Below are 27,991 nucleotides of genomic sequence, written 5' to 3'. Positions count from 1 at the left end.
AATAATAATAATAATAATAATAATAATAATAATAATAATCATTTAGGTAGTGTCACTAAGACAAATATCAAATTGCTGCTGTTTGTCTAAAACTGTGTTTAAAGAAAATTAAGCAAGCATACAGTTTGTCACATTTTATAGCACTATTGATTTTTTAAAAAGTGACCACAAGACACTTCCATTCAAACTCTTCCCACAGTATGACAGCTATAATAACGAATAGCTGTAATATACAGTAATACAGAAGATTGCAAGCATCTGTTAATCCAAAATGACTTTGGCTAGGACCCTAACCTCTTGACCCATACACTTTAAACTTATTACAAGGCTGCTAACCAATCTTGCAATGGTTCGATGGGTGGTGTGAAGGATAGGTCACAAGGACACCTTGGTATCTGCAGTTTCATTTAAGATCAATTCTAGCAGTTGTGAATAAAGACTGCTAGGGATAGGGCCTGCAATTTAAAAAAAAATCCAATACAATTCATGACACTGTATATAGTATTCACACACAATATCGTTTTAGACCATTCACTTTGCACTTACTGTGTTCACAATCGGGAAATTAATGCAGAACACATAGTGCAGTAAATAAATATTTTCTTCCATGCTAAATTAGCTTGATACTACATTAAATTCCACTTGGCCTGGACTAGATATATAAGGACTGCTGATGTGCCATGCACTTTTCAATGTTTTATTCTTTGTTTTCTTTACAACAATTTCCCATAGGAAATACACCACAATATGTAACGAAGCAGAGTGAAAGCATGGTGACGCATAGATAAGCATTGTAAAGAAAAGCAAGGGAACGTATGGTATCACATATTAAAAACATGGCAAACCAGGATAAACTATGGTAAATACAGAGTATAATCATAGGAAAAAGCTTGGTAAAAATGTAAAAGTACTACACATTAGTATTTAGTAAGTACGGAAGTGTGTGTAACCGGACACATTACTTTTGGATGTGTTTCTTTTTTACTCCCAAGATGATAATTATGTGTGTGTGTGTGTGTGTGTGTATATATGTAAGTGTGTTAATTAATTGTCACCTGCACCTGGCTACCATTCGAAAATAGAGCCAGGTTCAAAGTATAAAAAGAAAGGAAGCAGTCTGTTCGGGTCTGAAGATTGAAGAGTCCGGTTGGGAGTGTGTTCAACCTTAAAGAACAAAGAAGGTAGTGTTAAACCTTGTGTAGGGTTTTTGTGTTCAATCGATGTTTGTTTTGCGTGTAACAGGTAAACAGCTTAGCTGTTGTTAGTTTAGGTTTCTGTTGTGTGTTAGTCAGTGTTCGTAAGAGCTAGGAGTTTGTTTTGTTTATTTTGTTTTTGTGTGATATTAAAAATAGCGCATCAGCTCCAAAAAATCAATTTCTATGTCCTGGGTCTGTTTTTGAAAGGGAAACAAACCGCTGAGAGTTGCAAGCTCAGTTACTATATATATATATATATATATATATATATATATATATATATATATATATATATATATTATATTATATACGTTTTTAAAAGACATATGTATGTATACATGTTTTTTCGAAAAAAGCGAAAATCATGTTTCATTATATATATATATATATATATATATATATATATATATATATATATATATATATATATATATATATATACATATATATAGAAAGTCAACACCCACTTTTCAAAATGTTCACCTTTTGTTGCCTTACAGCCTGGAACTAAAATGCATTACATTTTTTTTTTTCATTTACCTACACATTTTACCACACAACTTCCAAGTGAAAAACATATTCCAGAAATTTGTAGAAAATTAAAAATAGAAACTGAAATAGCTTGGTTGAATATCCCTTGGAGCACGGTCAAGACGATTATTAAAAAGTCGAAGGTGTATGACACCGCCAAGACCCTGCCGAGATCAGGACATCCCTCCAAACTGGATGACTAAGCAAGAAGGAGACTGATCAGTGAGGCTACCAAGAGGCCAATGGCAACTTTGCCAGAGCTATAGGCTTTTATGGCCTAGACTGGTCAAGGTGTGCATGTGACAACAATATCTCAAGCACTCCACAAATCTGCCCTGTATGGTAGGGTGGCAAGAAGGAAGCCATTACTCAAGAAAGCCCACCTTGAATCCTGTTTGAAGTATGCAAAAAAACACTCAGGAGATTCTGTAGCCATGTGGCAAAAACTTTTGTGGTCTGACGAAACTAAAATGGAACTTTTTGGCCTAAATGCAAAGCATTATGTTTGGCGCAAACCCAACACAGAGCATCATCCAAAGAACACTATCCCTACTGTGAAACATGGTGGTGGCAGCTTCCTGTTATGAGGATGTTTCTCATTGGCAGGGTATGGGGCACTTGTCAGGATAGAAGGGAAAATGAATGGAGCATAGTATAGTGAAGTCTCTGAGGAAAACCTTCTACCCTTTGCAAAAAAGTTGAAACTGGGATGGAAGTTCACCTTTCATCATGACAGCGACCAAAAGCACACAGCCAAAGATACACTGGAGTGGCTAAGGAACAAAAAGGTAAATGTCTTTGAGTGGCCCAGTCAGAGCCCCGACCTAAATCCAATCGAAAATTTGTGGAATGACTTGAACATTGCTGTCCATCAAAGCTCCCCAAGGTACTTGACAGAGCTTGAACAGTTTTGTAAAGAAGAATGGTCAAATATTGCCAAATCTAGGTGTGCAAAGTTAGTAGAGACCTATCCCATCAGACTCACAGCTGTAATTGCTGCCAAAGGTGCTTCCACCAAGTATTAACTCAGGGGGGTGGAGACTTATCCAATTCTGATCTTTCAGTTTTGTATTTTTAACATATCATTTTTTTCTCAACAGAATTTTTTTTTTTCCCCGTTAACAGTGTGGAGTATGGTGTGTAGATTAGTGGGAAAAAATCCTCATTTAAATGTATGAAACTCTGAGGCACTGACACAACAAAATGTGAAAAAAGTTCAAGAGGGTGTAGACTTTCTGTAGGCACTGTGTGTGTGTGTGTGTGTGTATATATATATATATATATATATATATATATATATATATATATATATATATATATATATATACATACAGTGAATACACACACACACACATTTTAAAAAAATTTATAATAAAGACAGCAAATCAAAGAAGCACAATATCAGTAGAAAGATCTTTATTTTTAATAGATTATTTAGCATCTCTTATATAAACCCTTAGAAATATTTAAATCCACTGGTTTATAAATAATACTAACCCCCCCCCCCCCCCCCCAAAAAAAAAAAAAAAAACACGACTGACATAAAAATAAATTAACAGGATAAATATATAACCCCAGAGAAAGCATGTGATTTTCTTCCTAATGCACTGAAATACATGCATTAATTTACTGTGCAAACAGGGAGTATACAGAAATACATACTAACTGACTTCACAATAGGGAACTGATAGGGAGTAAAAAAAAAATGTATATCAGAAAATATTAGCAGTACTCTGAGAAATCATTGCAATTTACTGATCTCTGACTCCTAGTTCAGTGTGCCTTTTTGTACACTACCTATTTACTGCGGGACACTAACAAGCACGCCCTTCGTTGGCAGAATCTATACTATGAAGCAAGGGCAGGACCTTACCTTTTTTTATTGCTCTTCCATGTGTTGTGGTGATAACATGAATCTACGCAGCCTAGAGTGGTGAGTCACATGGGAGTCATCCAATCATTCCATTATGATGAAGTGAATTTTCATTTAGATTTACATACATTCAAACCAAACCATAACCTCAAGCACATTTGCTCTGAGTAAAGGTGGCTTCAATGGTATTTTTATAATTGAAAAATGGCAAGACAGGGAGACTATATTCATAGTGGTATTTCTTTTAAATTAAAAAAAAAAAAAATTGACTGCAGGATAAAATAGATTTCAATGTGCAGTATATAATACACCTCACATTGCCAGCAATCTACTATGACATCCCATACTGTTTGCAATTTTGATGTTGAATAAAATGGATACAAATGAAACTCATCTAATTCTTGCTCTGTTCTTCAACAAAACATACCAAAAAATGGTTTGATGATGTGAGCAAATTAGCCATTTTTTTGCCATGCTGAAGTGCTGCTAAAGATTTGTTACATTTTATTTTACCAACGGTCTGCAGTATGGCTAAAAGTTTAGCATCACTGAGAATTTTATCTTTTTTTTTTAACTATATGAACATAATTTAGGTATTTTATTCAACATCATGTAATCAAAGACGCAACAAAATGATATCGCAAAAGTATACCAAAAGCCATAATAGTAGTACAGAATTCCATGTCACATTTTTAGTGTTTTGTTAAGTATATGGGGAATTACGAAGAGGTATGTTATTCAATAGTTTACCGTAACATTATTCAGCAGTTTTCATTTGACTTTATGAAGCAAAATGTTAATTCTATAGGGTGATGCAAAACCTTTGGCCATAGCTGTAGGTGACAATACATCCATAACCTGTGAAATCACTGAACTTTTTTTTTTTTTAATAAACTGAATCTTCCACAAAGGTTGCATACTATTATTATACCAGTACTGGTCTTCCCATTTTAAATGTTGACATGCAGAATACACACTGCAGCCTGCACCAGCACAAAATACAAAACTGCCATGTCACACAACGTGGCATCTCCGTGGTCACTGAGGTCAGACCATTAAGTTCATCTTCAATCTCTTAGTGGCTGGTCATTTCATTAATCAATTATCCCTGAAAACAAATCGGCCTGGCACTATCCTATTCACAGATGTGTTGTTCAAGCCTAATGTGTGCGTAAAAGAGTGATATTAAAAGCATCCTGTTTCAATTGTGTCTACTTCTTCAGTTGTGTCCTTGAACAACACTGCTGTCATTCCACAAGGAAAAGCTATTCAGGTGCAGGTATAAAATTGGAATATATGACTGAGATTAATGGATTGTGACTCACCCTTAGTCATCTAGACTCAATAAAGGTCCCGTGCTTACCAAGGGTACTGCATTTCATAATTGTCTTTACATGTTGTGCCGTGTGTCAGCCTCCATGGGCTACAGAATGATGTTAATGGAATCCCAAGATCATACAGTTTTCAATACCAGTGTAATCACTGTTCTAACCTCAACCCTCAGCATGCCACCTTCTTATCATTATATTCTCATTCTCCATCCTTTTGACTTAACTAATGTAAATGGACTCTTCAGACTATCGTTTAGCTCTCCATATGATTTCCAAGTAGCCTATAAGGACATAATGTAGATATTTTATTCAACATCATGTAATCAAAGGATCTACAAAATTATATCACAAAAGTCTACCAGAAGCCATAATAGTTGTACAGTATTTCATGTTAGATTTCAAAATGTCACATTTTTTAAAAAATATTGTCAGTTTTTCAGTAAGTATATGACAAACTGATATATAATTTAATATATTAACGTAACATTAATCAACAGGTTTCTTTTGGCTTATTATATTTTATATTTATACTTACTAATTATATTTGTCGCCATATCCTGCTTGAATGCTGAGCGAGACACATTCCCACTATGGATGTTTATTCTACATTTTACCGTTTTGTATTTTACTGGAAGCCTTATGGTAGTAGAGTGTAAAACACCTAAACCGAGGAGGTAAGACCTTTAAAGGTGGCAGCCTTGCCTGGAAAAGTAGCAATTCACCTGCATCTTTTACAATGGTTGAAACAAATCTTCATCCTGTAACTTGCTTAGTTGCCTACTCCTAGTACAATGTTGTATTACTTATACTATGACCTGGAGTAGCCAGGTCATTTATTTATATAATACTTTGAGAATGCATGGGGCTTAATTGATTATTGTTCAGTGATACTGTTATCCAGTACCATTCTACATAACTTGTTTTTTTTTTCAACAGGAAGTAACTCAATATTGCATAGAATTATCTGAGCAGGTGTGCCCAGCTCTGGTTTGTGATGTATTGATAACTGAGCAGCGAATCAGCAAGACCATTGACCTTTCTTGTTGCTTTACATTTTTTTCCAACAATCACAGTTACCATATATGCAAATTGAGTTTTTGTTAGTACATACTCTTAATTAGACTTTTAAGTTTACTTGGATGTAAATCGATTTTCTCCAATGGATTACTATTTACAGTTTGCTACAGGCAGTGAGCACAAATGGTTCTCACAGCTGCAACAAAATTATTAATCGCAATGTTTTGCAAATAAGTATAACCTCCTTGTTACCCTAACCCGTTGCTTGTTTGTTTTTCAGAATACCAACGTCTGGGTTTTATAATTGGGAATGTGATGCAAATGATAATAGTGTCTTCAGTGTATTTCTTTGTTCCACTTTCCCCTTGTCATTGCATGCTGTTTGCAATTGTTAAGAGTGATTCAGACCATGTGACGGTATGATCTTTCAACTCTGCTGGCCCAACTAATTCTACAGCTATGACCAAAAGAATTTTAGGATTGAGACATAACTAAAACAAAAACAAAAACCAAAAAAACTATATGAACATAATTTAGATCTTTGATTCAACATCATGTAATCAAAGAAACTACAAAAGGATATTACAAAAAGCCATAATAGTAGTACAGTGTTTCATGTCACATTTTTCATTTTGTGTCAGTTTTTCCGTTAAGTTCACGGAAAACTACAAAGTGGTATTTAATTTAATATGTTAACGTAACATTATTCAGCAGATTTCATTCAATGTTATGAAGCAAAATCAATTAATTATATAGGGTGATGCAAAACTTTAGTCCATAGCTATACAGAGGTGTGTAGGTGGAACTAGCCAAGATGAAAGGCCAATCACGATTATAATGGAACGAGGAAGTGTATTCCGTCCTAGGCAGTTGGACAAGCTTACAGAGAGTGAAAGCCAGATATAGAGAACTCAATATTGGATCAACAGAACCAGAACCGCCCAACATAATGGCGAACATGAAAAGCAAGAGAAAGGTGACAGCATTAACACAATGATGTCTGAAGCTACTTCCTCTTTAATATTTGGTGCTTATGATGTTAATGTTAAGAAATGGGAGTACAATTGCATTTTGGTAGGTTTTTTTTAATGTTTTTTTTGCTAAAATGTTGTCTGGTTCTACTCACATATTGTATTTTTCTTGGGTAAAAGCAAACCTTCAGTAATATTTAATTGTATTTAGACTCCCTCCTCCTCCACAACAACGCCACTGTATGTTTGTCTCTTTGAAATTTTAATTTAGTTGAGTGCTGGAGGGGTAAAGCACTTTGTTCACCAATTTGTTCCCATGCTGCCTGTTAGCCAAGTTTTTAATGGCTGTGATGCATTTACTGAAGCTGCAAGTTCTTCCCTTTAGCTGCACTAGCTATAAAAAAATGCATTAAACCCAAAGCAGAAGAGTAAATTAATTTAGCTGCTGACACCTTTCCAACAGATTTTTATCGCAGAGTGAATAGCAGTGATTCCTCGGAGCCTAATAACACTTAGCAGTAAAGGTCAAATAGTTAAGAACCCTTCTGTTTACCAAAGGTATTCTGCATTGCACCCTCTAGTGGACAAGCAGCTCTAACAATACTGCTTTCAGTTTGTAGGTTTGAAAAAACTATCAGTCCAGAGTTACAGTAAGTTTGAGCCGGCATGAAGAAGTTAAGCAAAGCGTTGGTTCTGGCAGGGAACTCACTTTAGCCTTGGATCAAGCATATTTTAAGATCTTCCAATGCCAGATCAAATCGTCAGTCGAGTAACTAATATCTTATTCGTCCTGGATAAACAATATCTAGGTATTGGCAATTCAATTATTTATATCTTTTTCAATCCACTACATCTTTCCTGTGCATCAGAGTTCATCTCCTCTGCCCCAGCCTCCATCTGCTTTTTGGCTTTGTCTACAGGGAGGGTAGCTATCCTGCCCCCTGCTTGTGGCTTCCCTATTGTCAGCCTCTCCACTTATCTGTGAGCTAATTTATGGGCAGGGACCATAAAATGTAGTGTAAAATATGTATAATATAGTAGTGTTGTCTAGTGTAGACTTTGTGTTAATAAATAACCTAACTCATCAGTTTATTGACTGAACCAAGCCTGGCTTTGACATTCCTGCCCTGCCCTGCCACACTACTAAAGATTCAACTTTTCAAAACAGAAGTACATTGTCCAAGTCCTAGCCAAAGATAAACCAAAAAAAAACATCTACATAATTTTGCATCTGGATATTCTGTTGCACAAGGCAATGTGTAAAGTAGGACACACATTTCATGCTGTAGATTCTGAATTCATAAGGTGAGTGGCAATTAGGTTTGTTTGTGACAGTTCAGGTTTTGTTCTTTTTTGTTTGTAATGCATTCTGGTACCTTTATGCTTTGGATTTCATGTTTAAAAACTCGAACTGCCATGCATTGCCCTGGTGAATCTTATCAAACAGTCACTCTATAAATTCCCCAATCTGCCTTAATTTCCTTTTTGCTCCCTTGAATCACAAAGTGATGTTTCTGTGTTCTTGGTTTATGCTGTTGTGTTATCACTGAGATTAGTGGTTGACCACTGTATTCATAATCCACAGAATCAAGTATGATTGCATTTGTGCAGAGCCGTTTTATTTGCTCAATGCAGTTTACATACTTCACATCTTATAATATTTCTGAGTACTAGTCTGTGTTGTCATTGGAGATTAGTACGGAATATATTTGAAAGCTTTTGTGGATTCTAACCCTTCTGGTGCAGTTCTCTGTGTATTACAGTCATTTTATCTTTTGGGTTTTACAGAACTCTCTCAGTAGTTGACTTATTAAGATTCATTACTGGCCTTCAACTAAACTACTGACGGTTGGTTTCACAGATTCAAATTAGCGTAGTTAGGTAGTCTAATCAAAATCTGTGAAACCAACCATGAGTTTAGTTTTAGGTTTGTAAAATGGTACAATTTTTTACAGTGAATTACAGACAGGAGTAGCAGTGGTATTAGATATGAGTCATGATCACAATGCAATCTTCTTTACACTCTAATCTCAGTTAACAAACTCAATGAATTTGATTAAACTAATCACATTGTCTCATATATATTGACATCAGGTTTTTTTTATGAATAAAGAGCGTTCAACAGATTGTTCTACTTGTCACATTTTTTGCAGCAACTTTATTGTCTTTTATGTGCAGTACATATGATTACTTTTAACAGATCTCAATCTAGGGCTCTGCATGATTTAACAGCAGCAGGCAGCTCTTTGCTTTCAGTAAATGCCCCATGAGAGTCGAGCTAGTAACTGGCTTGACAAATCCCTTATGCTTTACATAGTGTGTTCCCTTGTGCTTTCATTAGTACATATTGTTTATTAAATGGTTGCTCAGACTAAAACCCCATCCAATCCCTCACATGGGGTTTGATTATCTATTTAATAAAATACTTAATATGTAGAGGATTACTGTGAGCATTTGCTGTAAAAACATTCAATGAAGCCATACAGTGTATATGTGCCAGCTACAATGATCTAATATCATAAGAAAAGTTATGAACAAAACAATGTCATTCAGTCCGGTTCCTATAACAGATCAATCCCATAATTGTTTTTTTTTTTTTGTTTGTTTGTTTTGTTTTCGATCCCAGTGACTCAACAGAAACATTACAGTTTTGACTTTAAAAAAAGTACCACAAAAGCAACATAAAACCTAAAATCTGGCTTTTGGCTGCATGGAACTCGTTAGAGACAAATGGTTTTATAAAAAATGCAAGCTTCCATAAATATGTTCCTGTGCTACAGAAACTCACTTATTTATTCAGACTCTGCTGGTTCTAGGAAAGAAAACAGTCTGTTCATTTCAGAATACATTTTTCAGTATATCTCCATCTGTGTGCTGTTAAAGTCTGCATGAGGTTATTTAAGCTTCACTTAATTATAAATCGTATGGACAAGGAATTGTGAATTTGAATTCATAATGCAGGCCTTTTACACAGAAATCCTTTTTAATAAGCCAGTGCAGTTACAGCAACATGCTGTAGCTGGCCAATTATAGAACTATAAATACACGTTACACTGGTCATTGTATATTCCAATCACAAATGATTTATACACCTGCATTCCCCTGATAGAAAACTGTAGAAAACCTAACATGCAAATCATGGAAGGAGAAAGAGCTAAGTGCACACTCACTATAATGGTATACTGGAATTAAGCAATACAGAACACTCAATTCTGTACACAAGCTGCAATTTGAGAACAAGAGGGGTGTCATTCAATCCAATTTGAATTATTCATACAAATTTTATTTATTGCGTTATAGTCATTTGAAACGGCACAAAAGCACACACAAAAAGAACATGAGCAGATGATAATGTAAAGCTAATTGCATCTACTATGCCATAGTAACTATGGTTTAGTTTCTATCTAATGGGTTTGTTGTCATAAAATTTTCATAGAAAAACATTCTTGGTGGACAACATAGAGGAATACCTCCGAGGAGCAAACAGCAGTCCTTTATAAATAGACTATAACACAATACTGGGATTTTGCTTGCACTGGGACACAGGGGACAGTCCCCGTGTTACAGGGACTGTTGGCATGTATGTACATAACCTAACAATGTGCTTCATGGTGCGGAACTGATTAAACACAAGATCCCAGGAAGTAACCTCTACTTCCACACACACAAAAGTGCACCTGCTTTTGAAAGCATGTTCTGTAAGTCCATTTATCTTATCTTGAACACAAGGCAATTTTTACCCTACTGTTGCTGGATTTAATGAACTTTGCAAAGGGATTATGAAATAAAGTATATAACAGACACCACCCCATTTTTATTTGGTTGCCCGCAATGTATAAAGAGAGAAAATGTCCTGGTTTTTGTTGTCTTTCTACTTACTAGTTGCATCACTTGACCTTTCATGTGATCTTTCTCTTTAAGCACAACTGAGGTGCTTACTGAGAAAACTCAAATCTAGACAGCTGCACTGGCGGGAAAAAAATCAATCAGGTCACCATATGTCAGAATCAGATTCATCAAATGTGCAGCAAGCACAAGATACTGGCTTCCTGGTACTGGAGGTGAGTCATTGAAAAATCAAAGTCTTGAAGGCAAAGCACATGTACGCTTGTCTTCCTGGTCTTGCCTTTAGCCACTGTGATCAATGATCATTGTGAAATGAGATCTATAACTAGTTGCTCGGGGAGGGAATGTGTGTACCCCTGCACATGACGAGTGGGTCTGTGTTTTTACATTGTAAATAGTATTGTGTAAAAATGTGTTTATTGTGTGTAAATAATTAAGGAAATACCTGACACTCCTGGGAGAGTCTGTCTGCTGTGTGTGAGTAGCAGCTGTGGAATCTAATCAGCAGGTAGGTGTGTTCCAGCTGGGTGTCGGGTCCCGTTTATTCTCTTCCAGGCTGCTGCAAAGCCAAGGACAATGGACTGAATATCGTCCATGCTACACAGACAAAGAGACCTAAAGACCTCGCTGTAATCCTCCGATTGCCGTGAGAGTGACCCGGGTTCAGAACATAAAGAAACCAAAACCAAGGTCTGGGTTGGTTTAGTATGGTTTAGAAGATTAGTAATTAGTAATGTATAGAGAGTGAGGTGAATAAGCAGGACTTCCCATATATTAGGAGTAGCACATATCATTTTCACTGCACCTTTTATTTGATAGTTTTTGTACAGTGTTTGGATTTTGCCTTTTGTATGCCAAGCTGTATGTCCTATGTGAGCTACCATTGCTGGTAGTGTCACGTGGGGTTTCTGTATGTTCTATCTGTCTGTAAATAAAACCTGCACTTGTGTAGTGTGTCAACTTCAACCTCTGTCTTGATCTCCTGCCTGTCACACAACAGCGAATGCATGCACCCACATGCCAGCAGCCTGTCTACTCCAGTGTTTATTGGAAAACACTTGCTAATTTTAATCTACAACCATAACAATTCAACATAGTTGCTGATAGATTAAATGGTAGCCATATTAGTCCAGAGATGATAGACATAGAGAAGGAGAAGTGACCTTTCACCTGAAGAAGAGACCTTTGTGGTCCTGAAAGCTTGTGAATAATTATTATTTAGTTAGTCCAATAAAAGGTATCACTTCTCCTTCTCTTTGTCTAACATAGATGCTTAAAGACTGGAGTAATATGCCCCATGTTATTATAATAGCAATTTTAATACCTCTTCTCCAATTGTGATGGAACTTTGCCTTAGCACTGGTTTTTGATGTTACGAGATCATCCTGGCCTCTGACTGATTGAGGTAATTTTACATTTTCAGAATGACATCCCTGGAGTGCTACCATCTTCAAAATACTTCCAACCCACTAACTTCATAATATTTTTTTTTTTGTTCAAATAATTAACACGGATATGTATGCACTATTTAAATCAAACTAGATTAGAATATAAATATGGAATGTTTGGCAGTTGAACTAGCACTGAATAAGAGTTTCAAGTGTTAAAAGGTTATGTCTTGCTTGTGTAAAACAACAGGAAATCTGTAATATAAAAGTTTATTTACAAACCTAAAATTGAATGTGGCTAGTCACATCAATTGATCAATCTGGCTCATAGAATAATTGTATTTCCTATGAGTTACCTGTCATACCTGACAAGAAAAAAAAAACATGTCTCAGGAATATTGCTTGCTTGAGACAAATGTGCCATTCTTCCACACAGAGAGAAAACATGGCATCTGTCACCCTCTGTAGGATTGTTTCTATGTGTTTAAGATGTTAATAAAATGTAGAGGATGAGAAAAATATATACAACTTAATAGTGTAGATAATATAGAGTCCAAGTCAGTGACAAATAACTGATGCATTGCTTTCATTAAAGGGTATTGCAGACGTGATGGTGATGAATCTCCGGCAATATACACCTGTATGGAGTTAATGCAGTCTGGGGAGCGCAGGTTTGAGTCCTGACTGTGCAAAGTCTTCTCCAGGGGTTTCACAGGGAACAATGCATTGGCCCTAGAGTTCCTATGGGTTAGGGACCCTACTGGCCAAGCCGCAGTGATCTTAAGTGGACACTGTAGTGTATCTAGTTAAATTCTATACAATTACAAGAGCACTAGTAAGAGTTAAGCTTCTTTAGTTACATAATACTGTTAAGACTGTGCAAGTGCATGACAGTGCAGTACTACAAAAGAGTTTGTATGGAAGCATCTAGTAAATACAGTGTTAACTTACTTCGGTTTCCAGTGTCTATTTTGTTGTATAGTTAAACACAACAGACACCTGCTGGCCTCTGTCCTCTCTTTGCTGCGCTGGGGGGATGCAATAGGACACTCCAAATTTGGGAGGGAAATGGGGGCAAAATAATTTGGCACTCTAAAGACTGTTCATCGTAAACTCACTGTCACTTGAGTCCCAGTTAGACATAATGGCCAAAACCCAACAAGAAAAATACAGCCTATATGATTTCCCTTTAACCCATGTGTCCAAAATGTAGCTTGTTTGACAAGTATAGCCACTACCTATGAACCAGTATTATATTTAACTGCCTCTTGCCAAGCCCACACCTTCTGTCATAGAGGAGCACTTTCTATGACAAGTTAGATACAGCTCTGTCACGTAGGGTTTATACACTTAACATTTTACAGGAGCTCTTCATCTGAGTTATGCCAGTTGTCCAGACCTTTCAAACCAGGCTTAGCTCCCAATTTACAGAGGGGTGACATTCTACAATATATAGCAGGGAGGCTTGAATGGCATATAGAGACAGCATGATGCACACACAAACACACACACACACACACACACACACACACACATACTGATGCATGCAAATACACACATGCAGCATTCTCATTCATTCCTCTAAGGAGTCTTTGTGTTTTTCACATACTCCCACAGTATTGATAAAAAGGTAATGATGGAAAACATTATTGCAGAGCAAAAAACATTTAGTCAGCTTAGTTAGTGATAGTCTGAGTCAGATAAATAAATCCACCATGGAGCACTTAGCACAAGCCAGCACGGCCTCACTAACTCCACAGTCTTTCAACCACAGCTTCCACAGATGTAAAACCAGCACTTACAAATCATTTAATTATCTACCTGTTTTGAAAGGGCTAAAGACCTCAAAGGCTAGAGATGGAAATTGGCTTTATGTATTCATATTCACACACTGTTCATCAAGGCTGTGTTAGAGGGGGCTGTATAAACACCACTGCCACTGAAAAAGCTAGCAGCCATTGTTGTTAATGATAATCATAAGGGTCAGTGAAAGCCCATTAGAGGATTGCCAAAAACTCAACATGTTAAAGCTAATTTCACACTTTCTAAATGTATTTAAACGTAGAAAATGTGTATAATAACATGTGTTGTAATAGTTTTGCCATATTATTCTCAGTGGCTTCTGCTTACAGAAAATTTCTGAAAAATCACAGGATAACCCACATCCTGCAGCAATAAATACAGTAGCTACACTACTGCATAAAAAGAAAAAACTCATGTCTAGATCCAGCACACATTCTTAGCATAAATCACCCACTTCTTTTATCCACTAGATTATTTCATATATAGTATCAGATCAGTGAAGAGATCCCACCTATGCCTGAATGCCCTTTGCATTTTCATTAAGAGGCTTGTATTTTCCTTTCCTATTAGATCATAAAAATCTTGACCGGATTTTTAACCTTTGCATCCACATCTGAAGGATCCAGATTCCAGATATAATCCAGACACTGAAGGGGACAAAGAGACTGCAGTGGTTTTAATATTTAATGTGTTCCAATTGTAAATTCAACATTCATCTCCATGTCTACAATCCAGCTAGAGTCCTGCAGATGCACCAGGCAGGTTGTCATGTAAGCACCTACAAGGTATTTAACCAATGTGTACCAATGTAGCTTTTTAAAGTTTCCTCATTTATTATTGGCACTGTTTTGATTTCATTTCATCTTGTTTTCTAACTTGCTACTGAAAAGCAATCACAGGTCAAGTGCTGGCATATAAATAGAGAGTTTATCATTATTGGTAGCTTCAATGATATTTAGTTTAGATGTCAGCTAATGTCAGTCACTTTAGTGAAAATTAAAAAATAAATATGTTTGTTTTTGTCTCCCTTTTCTTTATGTGTCAGGAAATGGGACAACAGCTTTGTTCATACAGTAACTATACTGGGGAACAGAGAATGTGTATACAAATGCTGTGCTCCCAAAAGTCTAATTAGAAGAGTCACCCTCACCATAGTCTAAAGGCCACAGTTTTCACTTTGCCCAGACTTGCAGCAGTTGTGTTGCCATAGGACACAGCCTCCACTTATCCCTGGCATTATATCAGCTTAATTAGCACAGTAAGCTCTTTAGTGTAATTTCATATTTCATTTTCATGAAGATGCCCTGGCAATTTGATACTGATCTATTCTTCTAAACCAATGTGGGACATTGTCTTTGCATTAAAATGGGTTTAATGCAGGTGATGGTGTGCCATCAAACATAAGAAAAATATTGATTTAGCGCTGAGAAACAATATATTTGCATGCATATTTATTATTTGATTCCCAAATGGTTTGGTAAATCATACTGCAGGGCCATCTTGAAGAGTTTGTCCAACACTTTATACACATTATTCAGCACAATTTTAAAGAGAAATATTTCATCTGTGTGTGAACTATGCATCAGTTGCAAAGTCACTTACAACAACATCTCACCCAAAAGACAGAGCACAAGGAGGTTAAGTGACTTGCTTGGGGTCACACAATGAGTCAGTGTCTGAGCTGGGGACCTCCTGGTTACAAGCCCCTGTTTTTAACCACTGGACCACACAGCCTCCTATAATTGATTTTTAAGGTGTGTTATCCAAAACATCATCTCTAATTGACAAACCCAAGACTGGAAGACCTAAAAAGCTCTCTAACAAGGATGAGCAATACTTGAAGATAATATCCTTAAGGAATAGAAAAAAGACAACCGTTGAATTGACAACAGAAATGGCAGAAGGCACAGCTAGTTGTCCATCCATCAACAGTTCAAAGCACCTTTGACTATTATTCCATAGCATCCTTTTAGGTAGTTGTCAGGCATCCATCCTGTTACACTATGCTAAGTCCAGGTAGCCTGGTTGAATTTTCCAAATTGTTTTAGGTTTGGGGTCCAGACTCATGATGTGTCTCAAACAACAAAAACGTTCCGTGCGGAAGTGAAACCTTCACATAGACGTGGCTGTTATTTTGTCGGCCGTCATGCATTTTGTCTCTGCTCAACCCGGTTCAAAGCATGTCAACCCACGTCCTGAGGTAGGTCGCTGGGGCCTTGGTTAACTTGAGTGCGACCCAGGTACATGGTTTCACATTACATGGGATTGTGATCCGGGTAGCCAGAAGCCAAGTCCGGACCCAGGTACAAGTGCCAGTGTGAAAGGGGCTTTTGATTTCGATGAAGTGGTGGGTTATAAAGTGATGTGGCCTACGCAGAAAAAGGGACCCCACTACAAATGCATCTGTCATTTTTTTTTTTATTGAATAGTCCAAGAAACTAAATAAGCAGCCTTATCTTTTAGTGTTAGAATGAGATATTGCACATACACACTGTGTATTTTCAGCAGAGGTTAGAACAGATTGAATATTAGTTACCACCTGGTTTCACAGACCCACTAGCGCACTGTTTTTTGACTACCTTACCTAAGGTCAGGGTCTGTGAAACTAGCTGAAAGTGTTTTTATCTAACAATGTTATACCAGGAGATCGAGAATCAACAGCAGGTAGATAGTTGCCTAAGGTGCACCCAGAGGGAAAACATTTAACTTCCAAAACTGCTAACAGTCTAAAAATTACACAGCTCTCAACATACTGTAAAGGTTGAAATTCCAAGCCCTTTGATTTTTAGGGAATAGAAATAACCCCCTTTGTTTATCTAAAGCTTATGGCATATGACAGTGGTAGACTCCATAGCACACTCATTAGTTACTGCGCAGAGATCTTTGTCTGGGGCTTGTGTATTTGCTGTTGGAGCTCTGGCTGGTCGTGTATGGGTTCTTAGTGGCTGCTGGCCAGATGAGCTCAGCCTCATTAGAGAGGTGATGCATGTAGATGAATGCGTACTGTAATTAATAAGTCACAGTCTATGAGCACAGCAGGTTTGGGGAGATGGGTGTTACTGGAAAATATCTAGCATAAGATATGTAGTTTGTGGGTGGCTTTCTCCTCCATGTCTTTATAATAAAGCTTTGTAATAAATCTTGCCCTAGTATGCATGTGCGCAATGACATTGTCTCTGTTCTATATAAGCACATTGATTCTCCTGTTATCCACATGCCACACCCTAGGGCCATAAACTGGTCAAGTGGAGAGATTAGTATTACAAGAATAAGGATCATTTCTATTGTTACTAATGCAACAACTCTGTGGGGTACTTACAACTACAATTAGTGCTGTGAAAAGATCCAGTAACTTTAATGGATGATAATGTGTAAGAAGTAAATGTTTCCGTATTCTAAAATGTGTATGTTGACTAAAATATTGCTGTGTTGCCTGGAAATTAAGAAGGCTCACTCAGGATTGGCAGGTTCTCTGATTCACGGTTTATTAACCCGGGACTCTACACTTGACAGGTAAAAGCGTGTTGTTTTACCAGCCAGTGGTACAACTACCGTTGAGTAGTAGTGATACTCAGACTAACAAATAAGAAAAGAAGAGAAAGTCCCAAAAACACACTGTTTCAGCCGTGTGCTACAGCCACTAAGTGTAGTCTCTGGTTTCTCTTTGCTGTAGTCTCACTTCTCTTCTGCTCTCCTTGGTTCTGTCTTCTGTGTTCTTTTCTTCATTCCAGCTTGTATCTCTGTCTCAGCAGCCCAGCAGCAGCAGCAGCCTGTTACTTATTCCTGCGTCCAGGGCAAGCCCTCGGAGCACCAGTCAGCAATCCCAAGCAGACATGGCCTCCCACTTTGATGGTTGCAACATCTCGTCCCTTGGTTTTGCCAACAATGCTGCAACTGAGTACCACTTCCGCAGCAAGTTGAGACAATGATTGGTGGTGATTTTCCCGTCTCTGATGTACCCGAACACCAGCTGCATTGAACTGTTTACCCTGGGTCACAGAACCTTCCCGAACGCAGTTACAGCAAGCCCAGGGTCCTTAAAATATATTTATTTGTGGTTAATTTAGCACTTCCAAATACTCACAATTGAACAAAATACTTTAAGGGTAAAAATTACAAATATTTCAAATTTTGTCAAAAGATGTGAATACAGGAAAATTCTCTTTAATAAATAAATATGCAAATTCAATCCCAGGCTCTCCTGGAGAGGTCTTTCAAGACACAGCATTGCTGCATTTTTGCTTACAGATATTTAATCTACAGGAGGCCTGTTGCATTACATGAGTGGTTTATTATCGTTCCTGATGCAATTAGACTCCACCAATGTACGTTCTCTTCTCTCTTAACAAGAGTATTAAGCACAGAGAATGTTTCTAGAATGAAACCTGCCCTCTGTCTTGGTTGTAAAATGATGAGATAAATACATGCAAATGTATGCCATGAACACAGCAGGGCTTCCAAGATCTAGCTGCTTAGGGAATAGAATGGCTTGCACAGGAAGCCACATGCATGTTCATTGTTTAAAGGAGTTGACATATTCATGTTAAGAAAAAGAATGCCCTTGACCAGTGTCCTTGTGCAAAACCAACAGTTTTATTTTTCAGCACCATTTGTGGTTCTATGGGGTTCTGTGATAATACTTGCAACACAGGGTGTTTTTTTCTTGTTTTTAAACTTGGTCAACATACTTACTGGTGAGGAACAACAAGGGATTGACAGCACTGTTGTCAAGAGCCCATTCTTCCATCCAACAGCAGCCCATACTCTGCATCACAACACAGTACTGGTATTGATTTCTAACCTCTATGAGACAGGCAAGACATTCAATGCATTTATCACGCAAGATAATTTGTTATCAATTGGTTAGCAAGAGCTAAGCAGACCACAGACAGGGGCTATGGGCTCGATATCGAAAACTTTTTACTCCAGATCGTTTATAACACACTTGTTTTCTCAAAAGAGCAAAACACTGGTTAAAATCTGCTCTAAAACGAATACCTGACAATGTAAGACTAGGTACAAGATAGATTACATGTCTGAGTTGTTTGCTTGGAGCACAAGGCTTTGAGTATCTATCACAATGTTTTAAGAACATTGTTTTAAAACAAATATGGAACAGATTTGTAATAGGCTCAAATAGGCCTATTACAAAATAGGTACAGTTGAATGTCAGCAATTAAACATTGTTTTATAACCATTTACGTACCTTATGTTTTCATACTGATTTCAGTACCCTAAATTCCATTTAATATTATTCCTAATATTATACCATTTCCTATGTCTTTGGTTTCAATCTCAGATTGCACTGTAAAACCTATGACTAGGCAATGCTATCTCAATAGGGGTTTTATTTTAATTGGGTGTTGATGGAAAATATCTAGCATTGTATTTACTGTCTAACTTTTAAATATGACATGTTGACAGATGTTAACTTATACCTGTTTTTTTCCACAGGTTTGTGTTTTACCTACTAGGCTATTCATGTGCAGTATCTGTATCTGCCAGATGAAAGAAAATATCGGGCTAGGTGTTTGAGATAAGCAAGCCTCTAACCTCATCTCTGTTGTGAACAGCTGCACTGTTATTATCATTGTTATACTACGATACTGTTTGATGGTGACTAAATCGATGAGCCTCAAACAAGCTATGCAATTGTTTGATCTGAATAATTTTTACATGAAAACTCTTTTCAGCACGGAGAATCTGCTTAAGTGAATGGCAGTTAATGAATAATGATGATAGCGATTGCAATTGCAGATGATTTATGACTGTGAAGGGTGCTCAGGGCCCTAGTGAAATATATATTTGGCCGGAGGTCTCGTCCACGGGAGCCCGACGGCTACCTGCGCGAGGCCGGCTGGAAATACACGAACAGATGCATGCATCCCAGTACCACAGATAAGAAATGGCTGTAGCCACCTCTCCCCGAAATGACGAGGCTGCCAAACCATGAATGAATAATGAAAAATATTTAACGCTCTCCACAGTGACACTCTGCCACCTAACCCCCAAATACTGAATTTAATGAAAATCAGCAGCTAAGACGCGACCCGTCCCCCAGAGCATGATTGCACCGAGAGAAAGAGCCCAGCCTCTCAACCCAACCACGCACCCCGCAGAACAACTAAATATGAACCGCTCAGCACTCAGGAAAGAAAAAAAACCCTACTCACATATTTTTTTTTTTTTTTTTTTTTTTTTAGGGGGAAATTCGTGGCTGAGGGCAACCCTTCCTATAACGATTCATTTCTAACTTCAGTAACAAATACAAATTTAGGCTTGGGTTTGATTTATCAGAGGGTTAACCATCTTGTTCTGACAAGTTGCTACTTCCATCAGGGTCAGTTTTCATGTTATATAGAAACCATTCAATAAAAGAACATGGGTGTAGTACTGCTTACATTTTTAAACAATTCATCTCAGCATTTATATAAAAAAAGAACACTGAATGGAAGATATGTGCTGGAAGTTGCATATTTGCCTGGCTAGTACTATTATAGTAGCCGAAATAGGTAAAATGCTAAAAATATGGCGAAAGAAAACTGTAAATGCTACTTGTAATGAAAGTTGTCCATTAAATTGGTGCTATTTTAAAGGGCCAGTGGTCGTAATTCCCTGCCAATTAGCCAATTAATGCTCCAATCTACCAGCTTTGGATGGGAAAGGGCTTGTTTGTAATTGCCGTTAAAATCTGCAGCGGACTATTTTTTTCAATTCCTTTCATCGGGATACCAGAAGTGATAAGCAGCAGCTTAACCCTGGCAGCAAGCAATCCTCACAAGCTGCCTGTAATACGTGACAGAATTGGAGGGAACAAAAGAGTCACGGCTGCTTATTGCATTCCCAGCCATTACCTATTATTAGATGTCACTACAAGACAAGGCTTAGTATATCTAACGGTGATAAAGGATGTTTCTTCATTTTAAAAGAGATTGCTTTTCAGGGTCTGTATAGTTCAGGCATGTCATTAAAGTGCAAATCAAAACCACATGATTTTGTGTTCTGACAAAATGCTATTTCCCAGGTATGGCTACTAAAGGGCTCACTGAGCTCAAAGTAAAGCAGATCCCCAATATATGTGTCAGATATATCTAAAATTCAAGAGACATTTAGGGGGAGTTGAGGGTAGAGAGTCACTTAGGATTCGATTTATTTATTTTGTATACAGATACTTTGATACACTGTGACTTTGAAAATACACGTGTAAAATTAAGGGCACTTTTAAAATAATCACCCAGAACTATAAAACCCTCAGTTTGTATAATAATAGTAAAAGAAACTATTACAATTATTTGATGAGATTATTTGGAGACCAGAAAAGTAGTAGTGTTACCAGCGAATACCAGCGAATAGAGTATTTGGAACAATTTAGTTATGCCATTCTGTACCTGTCTTACAGTGTTGTCACTGAATACATATAAAACTGTCTCAGCAGTTTTTCACTTGCACAATGCAAGTGCTTCACAGGAACTGAATGTAGTCCTACATGGTAAATGGCTTAAGTGCGGCCACAGCCCAATTTACCTTGGTGTTACCCTGGATCTTTCACTGATATTCTGCGACCACCTGATAAAGACAGCCGCGAAAGTCCGCGCACGAAACAACTTGCTGAGTATGTTGGCCGGCATATCATGGGGAGCATGAACACTGGTCCTCCGGTCTACAGCCCCTGCTCTCTGCTACTCAACAGCTGAGTACTGTGCCCCAGTCTGGTGTCACAGTTCACATGCAAAGAAAATTGACACTCATCTGAACTCTGCAATGTGGACCATCTCAGGCACTTTTCGCTCAACTCCGGTCCAGTGGCTACCGGTGCTGAGCAACAATCACACCTCCACACATTCTGCGCAAGGAAGCAGTGGTCAAAATCGTCAACAAGATCCAGGATAACCCGGCACTACCATTATATGACTTTATCCTCCATCCACCAAAGGTGCGTCTGGAATCTAGATGCCCAGTCTGGCTGTCACTTCCTGACTCTGACTGGTCATCAATAATCCAGCGGCAAGAGGAGTGGTTCCAGAGCGACACTCACAACCAATTCCTCATTGCCGACCCAACAGACCACCCGCCCAGCTTCGACCTGCCATGATAAGATTGGACTTTACTCAATCGCTATCGTACTGGTCACGGTTGGTGTGCAGTGTGTCTTTATGACTGGGGCCTCGAAGACAGCCCACTCTGCTCATGTGGGCAGAAACAGACAATGCTTCATATTGTGGAGGACTGACCGCTGACAAGTTTCCCGGGTGGACTCCGTGCTCTACACACAGCTGTTGATTCAGCAGTTGCTTGGCTGAGCAAGAACAGTACACGCAGTACATACTGAGTATATGAAAATTTAACACAAAATCATATTTACATTTACGAATGAGAAGAGGCTATCAGGCCCATTTAAGCTTGTGTGGTTCTTAGCAGCCGATTGATTTTGTCAGTTAAATGGGAGAATACCATGCAGAGATTGATGAGCCACACAAATTGTCTGAGTCGGCAGACTCCTTAAGTGTACACGGTGAGTAGAAAGTACACGTGTCACATTACAACCACCTGCCATGAAAGGAATCACTTTACCGAACAGAAACTGATTTGGAAGTAAATCGGAACAATTTCCCAGCTCATTAAATTACATCTGATGGGGATCAAACACCAAAGATCAAAATGTGCCTCAGAAATCCAGAAAACTGTTCAGATTTTTAGTACCATAGCACTGATTATCATAACACACTGTTGATTACATATAGTATATATATATATATATATATATATATATATATATATATATATATATGCATAGATAATAGATATAAATAATAATATATATATATATATATATATATATATATATATATATATATATATATAGATATATATATAGAGAGAGAGAGAGAGAGAGAGAGAGAGAGAGTTGTTTTACAGTAATGATATGAATATAAAAACACATTTTAGTAAAATTATAGTCTTGCCTTATTTAATCTATTACATGTAAATTGCAAGAGAAATAAAATAACAGAACTGTAAAATGACCCATTTACTGTAATTGGAAGAGACATTATTATAAGCTCCCACCACAAAGCACAGGCTACAATCAGAAGAGTACGTGAGAGAATTTGTGTCCCTTCCATTCTGTTTTAGTGGTCTGGGGTAAACTAAGCTCCACCGCCCCCTAAAACAAACTTGAACATTCATTTTGAATTATACACAAAGCCCTTTTCAAGCCCTTTTCATCAGGGGAATGTTTTGTTTTCTTTTTCTAAGGCCTATGGATACAATGGGTTGATATGTCCAGTACTGCAGTCATCCATCTTAATGTTACACACCCATTGATGGTGTGCTTTACAACAGGGTTTCAGCCACAGCCTGAAGGCCAGGGCTCTTACCTGAAGCGACTTATGGTATTTATAGATAATACTGAAAAAACACAGCCCTTTATGAGTTAAGTCCCCGTGTTCACTCTTAACCTAACAGATAGAGATACTGCACACTGTTAGCCTGTGTAGTCAGTACTGGTGCTTTACTTCTTTGGTTGAGTAACAGGTGACACAGTGTCTATAAACCCAGTCCTCCAACACTGGTGTTAGAAACAAGTTCAATTAATTGCAGTAAACTCAACTTACCACCTAAAAGATAACTAATGAACCATTAGGCTAAACAAGCATATAAATTAGAATGAAACTGAACAAGCCCCTGACCCTTTCAGTAGTTTACAGCACTTTTATGACAAGAGCTTCATTACAACAATTTGTATTAAACTAGTTGTCACAAAACTGAAAAAAGCAATCGCCAAAGGCTTCAGAATAAGTTTTAAAAATGAATAGCATGGTTGAAAATTTCCAGAATATTATCAGAGCACTCAACAGAGCCCAGCAGGACTGACAATTATAACAATTGCATGATTTGATTCAATGCTCTTTGCAGTGCAGTGCATTAAGGAATGGCAAACTGGCAAGCTAGTCGATATCAGAAAAGCTTCCTTAACTTTAAAAGGAAAGCCAAGTGAGTTCAGGTATCTTCCACAACATTCACATACACAAACAAAAGTATCTTATTTCCCAAACCTACCTCAAACATAGGAGAGGGGCCCTTCCCTGGAAATGTGCAGCCCAGAAGCTCTGCAAGAAACTTTGCCATATACAAAGAGTGTGGAGGTTTCCCCGTACAGACTCTAAAAAACACTGAGCTGTATTCCTTACAAAGAATCCGACAGGCAGATAACCCGCTCTCTAACAGGAATGTCCTGTAATTCCTTTGTCTGATGAGCAAATCCAGACTGCATGCCTATCTTCATGCACTCTAAATGTGCACTAAGGAAAAATAACCCATTGTTCTGGCACCAGTTAGCTCCCACTGGCTAAATAGCTGGTAAATCAGAATGAATGACCAGCCCCGTCCCTCTGCTTTTGATATCTACTCCCAACCTTTCCCGCTGAATGTCACTATTATCATAGTATAGGAAAGGGACCCTGCAAAGGGGTGCCAAGACATCCAACACAGAGTGTGCACATTCAAAGTGTCTGCCTCTGAACAGACACAGCAGCAGACTAAGAGTGCAGTTAAAACTGCAATATTCATTATCTTTCTTCTTCATGGAAGCATTGTATTTTGATAAATGTTTAAAAATCTATTTTACTTTTAAAATAGAATACTGTTTTTTTTTTTTTTTTTATGTGAACAAGCCTGGTACTACTAAGTAATGTGATTCTTTCTTTCTTTCTTTCTTACTCAAGATTATGTTACTATGTTAAAAAGACATTGTGAAACACATTAGGGTTATACTAATTGTGACAGTAAGAATGAAACTGCTTTAAAAACTTTTTTTTTTTTTTTTTTTACCCAGCATAATCACCCACTGAGCTTTTGAATAGCAAAACAACACTTACAATACATAGCAATCTGAAAGCTGTCATGGTGGAAAAGTGACAACTCATACTGTAGTGTAGCACTGGAAGGAAATGCCCATGCCAGATTGTGGAAGGCTGAATGCAATATTACCATAACCATTTGACAAATTAATTCACAAGAGACCAATAATCTGCAATGCCCATGTCAGCAGTAAACCTTTACATCAATTTTCAGTGCAGCAGAATTGTACACATATTATTAGCAAGCAAGATGTTTTTCTGTCCTTTTTCACACTACAGTCCACCAGAGAGTTCCATATAGTGTAAAGACTGTGTATACTGACACATAATAAGACTATTGTGTATTTTAGCTTCATATACTGTTGCACACCTGCATGCTGTAAAAATACTAGTATGTTATACTTAGAATCATTTTTGTTCAATGCTCTTTTTAGGTGGAAATGTAGAGAACCAGTGAAAATATTCAACTGCTGTCTGGTCAATTTGTCTATTATAATAACTGAAGCAGTGACACATCTAAATACAACCTCTCAGAAACTCTGTATTAATCCTGCTGACCTTCCCCGCAAGAGCTGGTTCATTGTGTGTCTTATTAAAATTTCTAAAAACAATCAAACTTAATGAAATAAGGTCAATGGAACAATATCCCTTAGTTGTTTCTGCTGCTAAGTAGGAAGTTGTGTGCCTGGGTGTAAAGAAATATGCTATAGAATTCCACAGTGATAATAGTTTTAATTATTGTATACAATCATTTGTATTGTAGGACATAATTGCACAGTTTCAATAATTGGAAGAGCACCATAATAATAAATGAAATTAAAAAAATCTGCTGCATTCTTTTAAGTTTTTTACTATTATTTTCTGTTTATATGTCTTCTTACATGATAATAGATGCAATTCAAGGCCATTAACAGCACCTCCAACATTATTGGAAAACCATGATTGAAATAACTACATTTCCAATCCCAATCTATAGTTGTACGCAGTTATATACAACTTAATGAAGCAGGGAGACCAGACAGAACTAGATTATTACCATGGCTTTAAAAGATAAAAGGAGCAAGGATGTGGGAGACAATTTAGAGCCAAGAGGGTTGTTTTGGTAGCATGGCATTGGTAGCATAAAGCAGTAGTTTGCAAAGATATATCTGCAGTATTAGTTTTCATAGGAATTTTTATTTCAAAGCTAAAGCATTTTCGCTCTTTTCACTATAATTTCTGTATTTAAACATCTTAGTAGAGTGGTGGATAAATCATCCTTGGTGAAAAACGCCAGCTGGATTAATAGGTCAAGCTAAGATGGTGTTATTTAGATCCTCCACTGTTTAGATGCTTAAAATAAACCCATTTTACATGCACTAAACCAACATAAGTTTAGCATTCTTCTGATTATCATTGTTCACTGTTCAGGTAGAAGTATTTCAAACATAATAACATGTATGGAACTGTGTATTAAAAATCTCACAGCCTATCATGTTAAAAGTAGATCGACCATTATCCAATATTTGATTACCTCAAAAGCATACAATTTTGGAACCCATTCGCTTTATACTGTTGTCAACGTCTACCCTTCGTTAACATTGAAACAAACAAAACAAATAAAAAATCTAAAGGACAGTTTATTTCAACATATAGGACAAATTCGTGGTTTGCAGAAAACCAATTTAAACAGCTAAATAAAACAGCCGAAAACCAACATGTAAACAGTCCAGTTTATTTGTGCAGAGATTTAAAAACTGAAGGGAAAAAGCAAGCAAGAACCACCCTTTCATTAGAGAAAATTACTTAAAGAAACTAAAAAAAAAAATCTGATTCACAGTTTTGCGCAATGTTGACTCTTCACAATAATTGTGATGGTTTTGACAAGACAAATGTCTCTGGATCACGTACAGTATGGCTTTGATTCCATTACAGCTCTGCGAGTGCCATAATCTAAATAGAAATCATGTGCAGGGAGGATATTACAGGCAATCTTCTTGGAAACTCACTGTCTCTATTAAATTTTTTATTTAATATTTACGATAGAGGCTAAATTATGTAGTATAAAAAACAAAACAAAGCACATGCATTCATGTTAAGGAAACCTGAGGCATTATAGTTTACATTATTGAGTAAAGCATCAAAATTCATGCATGAAGCACATTATCACAAAGCAAAGAGTTTCATATGTGCAGTCTAACCTTGGTAATTTCCACTTGACCCTCTGGCAAAAGATCGATATTACATCACTCTATGGGGACAGGGCCTGATAGAAATGTCATCCATATCATAAGGAAACAATCTAGTTTGTGCGTCTGGCAAGGCTTTGGGGAGTAATAAATCACTCCATGGCTCTAGTGGAAGAGTATGATCGTTTTCTTTCTTGTTGTGTACAGTATACATTCCCATAATGACATATCGAATCATTTTTAACTAAATATTGATACAAAACAACTATCCTTTCAGAAAAGCTTGGGAAACGGCAGTCATTTATATGATAAATTGTCCCTGTGGAAAAGCTTATGCTGAAGAGGACTCAAAACATAGCGTAACATTGAATGGTTATACGCAGAGAGGACAAACAGAGCTAGACATTAAAAAAAAAATACAACATCATATTTCACCTCATTGTATATGTTCAGTACTGAGATAGATTTGAACCAAGAAAAGGGACCTTCATTAGATTAGAAAACAACAAAAGTTTTTCAGTCAAAAAACATTCCAAACTACATGGAACTCCACACCCCTCAGAGTTCCCAGAGGAGTCTAAATGGAAATCTGTGAAAAATGCATTTTAATTTGTTTGATCATTTACTAAAAGAAAACTAAGGTTATGTGTTTATTATGTAATATTAAGACAATCTCCCGGTTTCCATCTCTCATACTCTTCAGTCTTGGGGAATTTTGTGCTCTCTTCTAATTACTGGTGTGCATATGCAATGTTAATGGTTATTGAACCTACCGGTTACCTACCGTAACCCTGGTTCCCTGGAAGAGAAGATGACCACCACCAGATAGGTATGGGATATTCCTGCCATATTACTGAGCTCTCTATACCAGAGCTGCCGAAAGGCACCTTCCCATGATGACGCACTCGGTCCTGCCTACCGAGGGAATAAAACCATCACTCACAGGCAGATCCTCCTCTTTTTCCATCAAACCCGTGAGGGCGATTGAAGCGACCTCACGGGTAGTGG

General features: G+C 37.3%; 1 protein-coding gene across 1 annotated transcript in view; it reads right to left on the bottom strand.

Annotated features, from left to right (window-relative positions):
• LOC121299998 (ras-GEF domain-containing family member 1B) overlaps positions 1-24,260 on the bottom strand; it is a 132,687-nt gene extending 108,427 nt beyond the window's left edge. Inside the window, exon 1 of the mRNA XM_041228317.1 lies at positions 24,016-24,260. Coding sequence (XP_041084251.1) covers positions 24,016-24,084 — 69 coding nt within the window. The 5' untranslated portion in view covers positions 24,085-24,260. The remainder of the gene's footprint in view (positions 1-24,015) is intronic.
• Between the last annotated feature and the right edge of the window lie 3,731 nt (positions 24,261-27,991).

Source organism: Polyodon spathula, chromosome 2, assembly GCF_017654505.1.
Source record: "Polyodon spathula isolate WHYD16114869_AA chromosome 2, ASM1765450v1, whole genome shotgun sequence".
Classification (NCBI taxonomy): domain Eukaryota; kingdom Metazoa; phylum Chordata; class Actinopteri; order Acipenseriformes; family Polyodontidae; genus Polyodon; species Polyodon spathula.
This window is presented reverse-complemented; position numbering and strand designations above follow the sequence as displayed.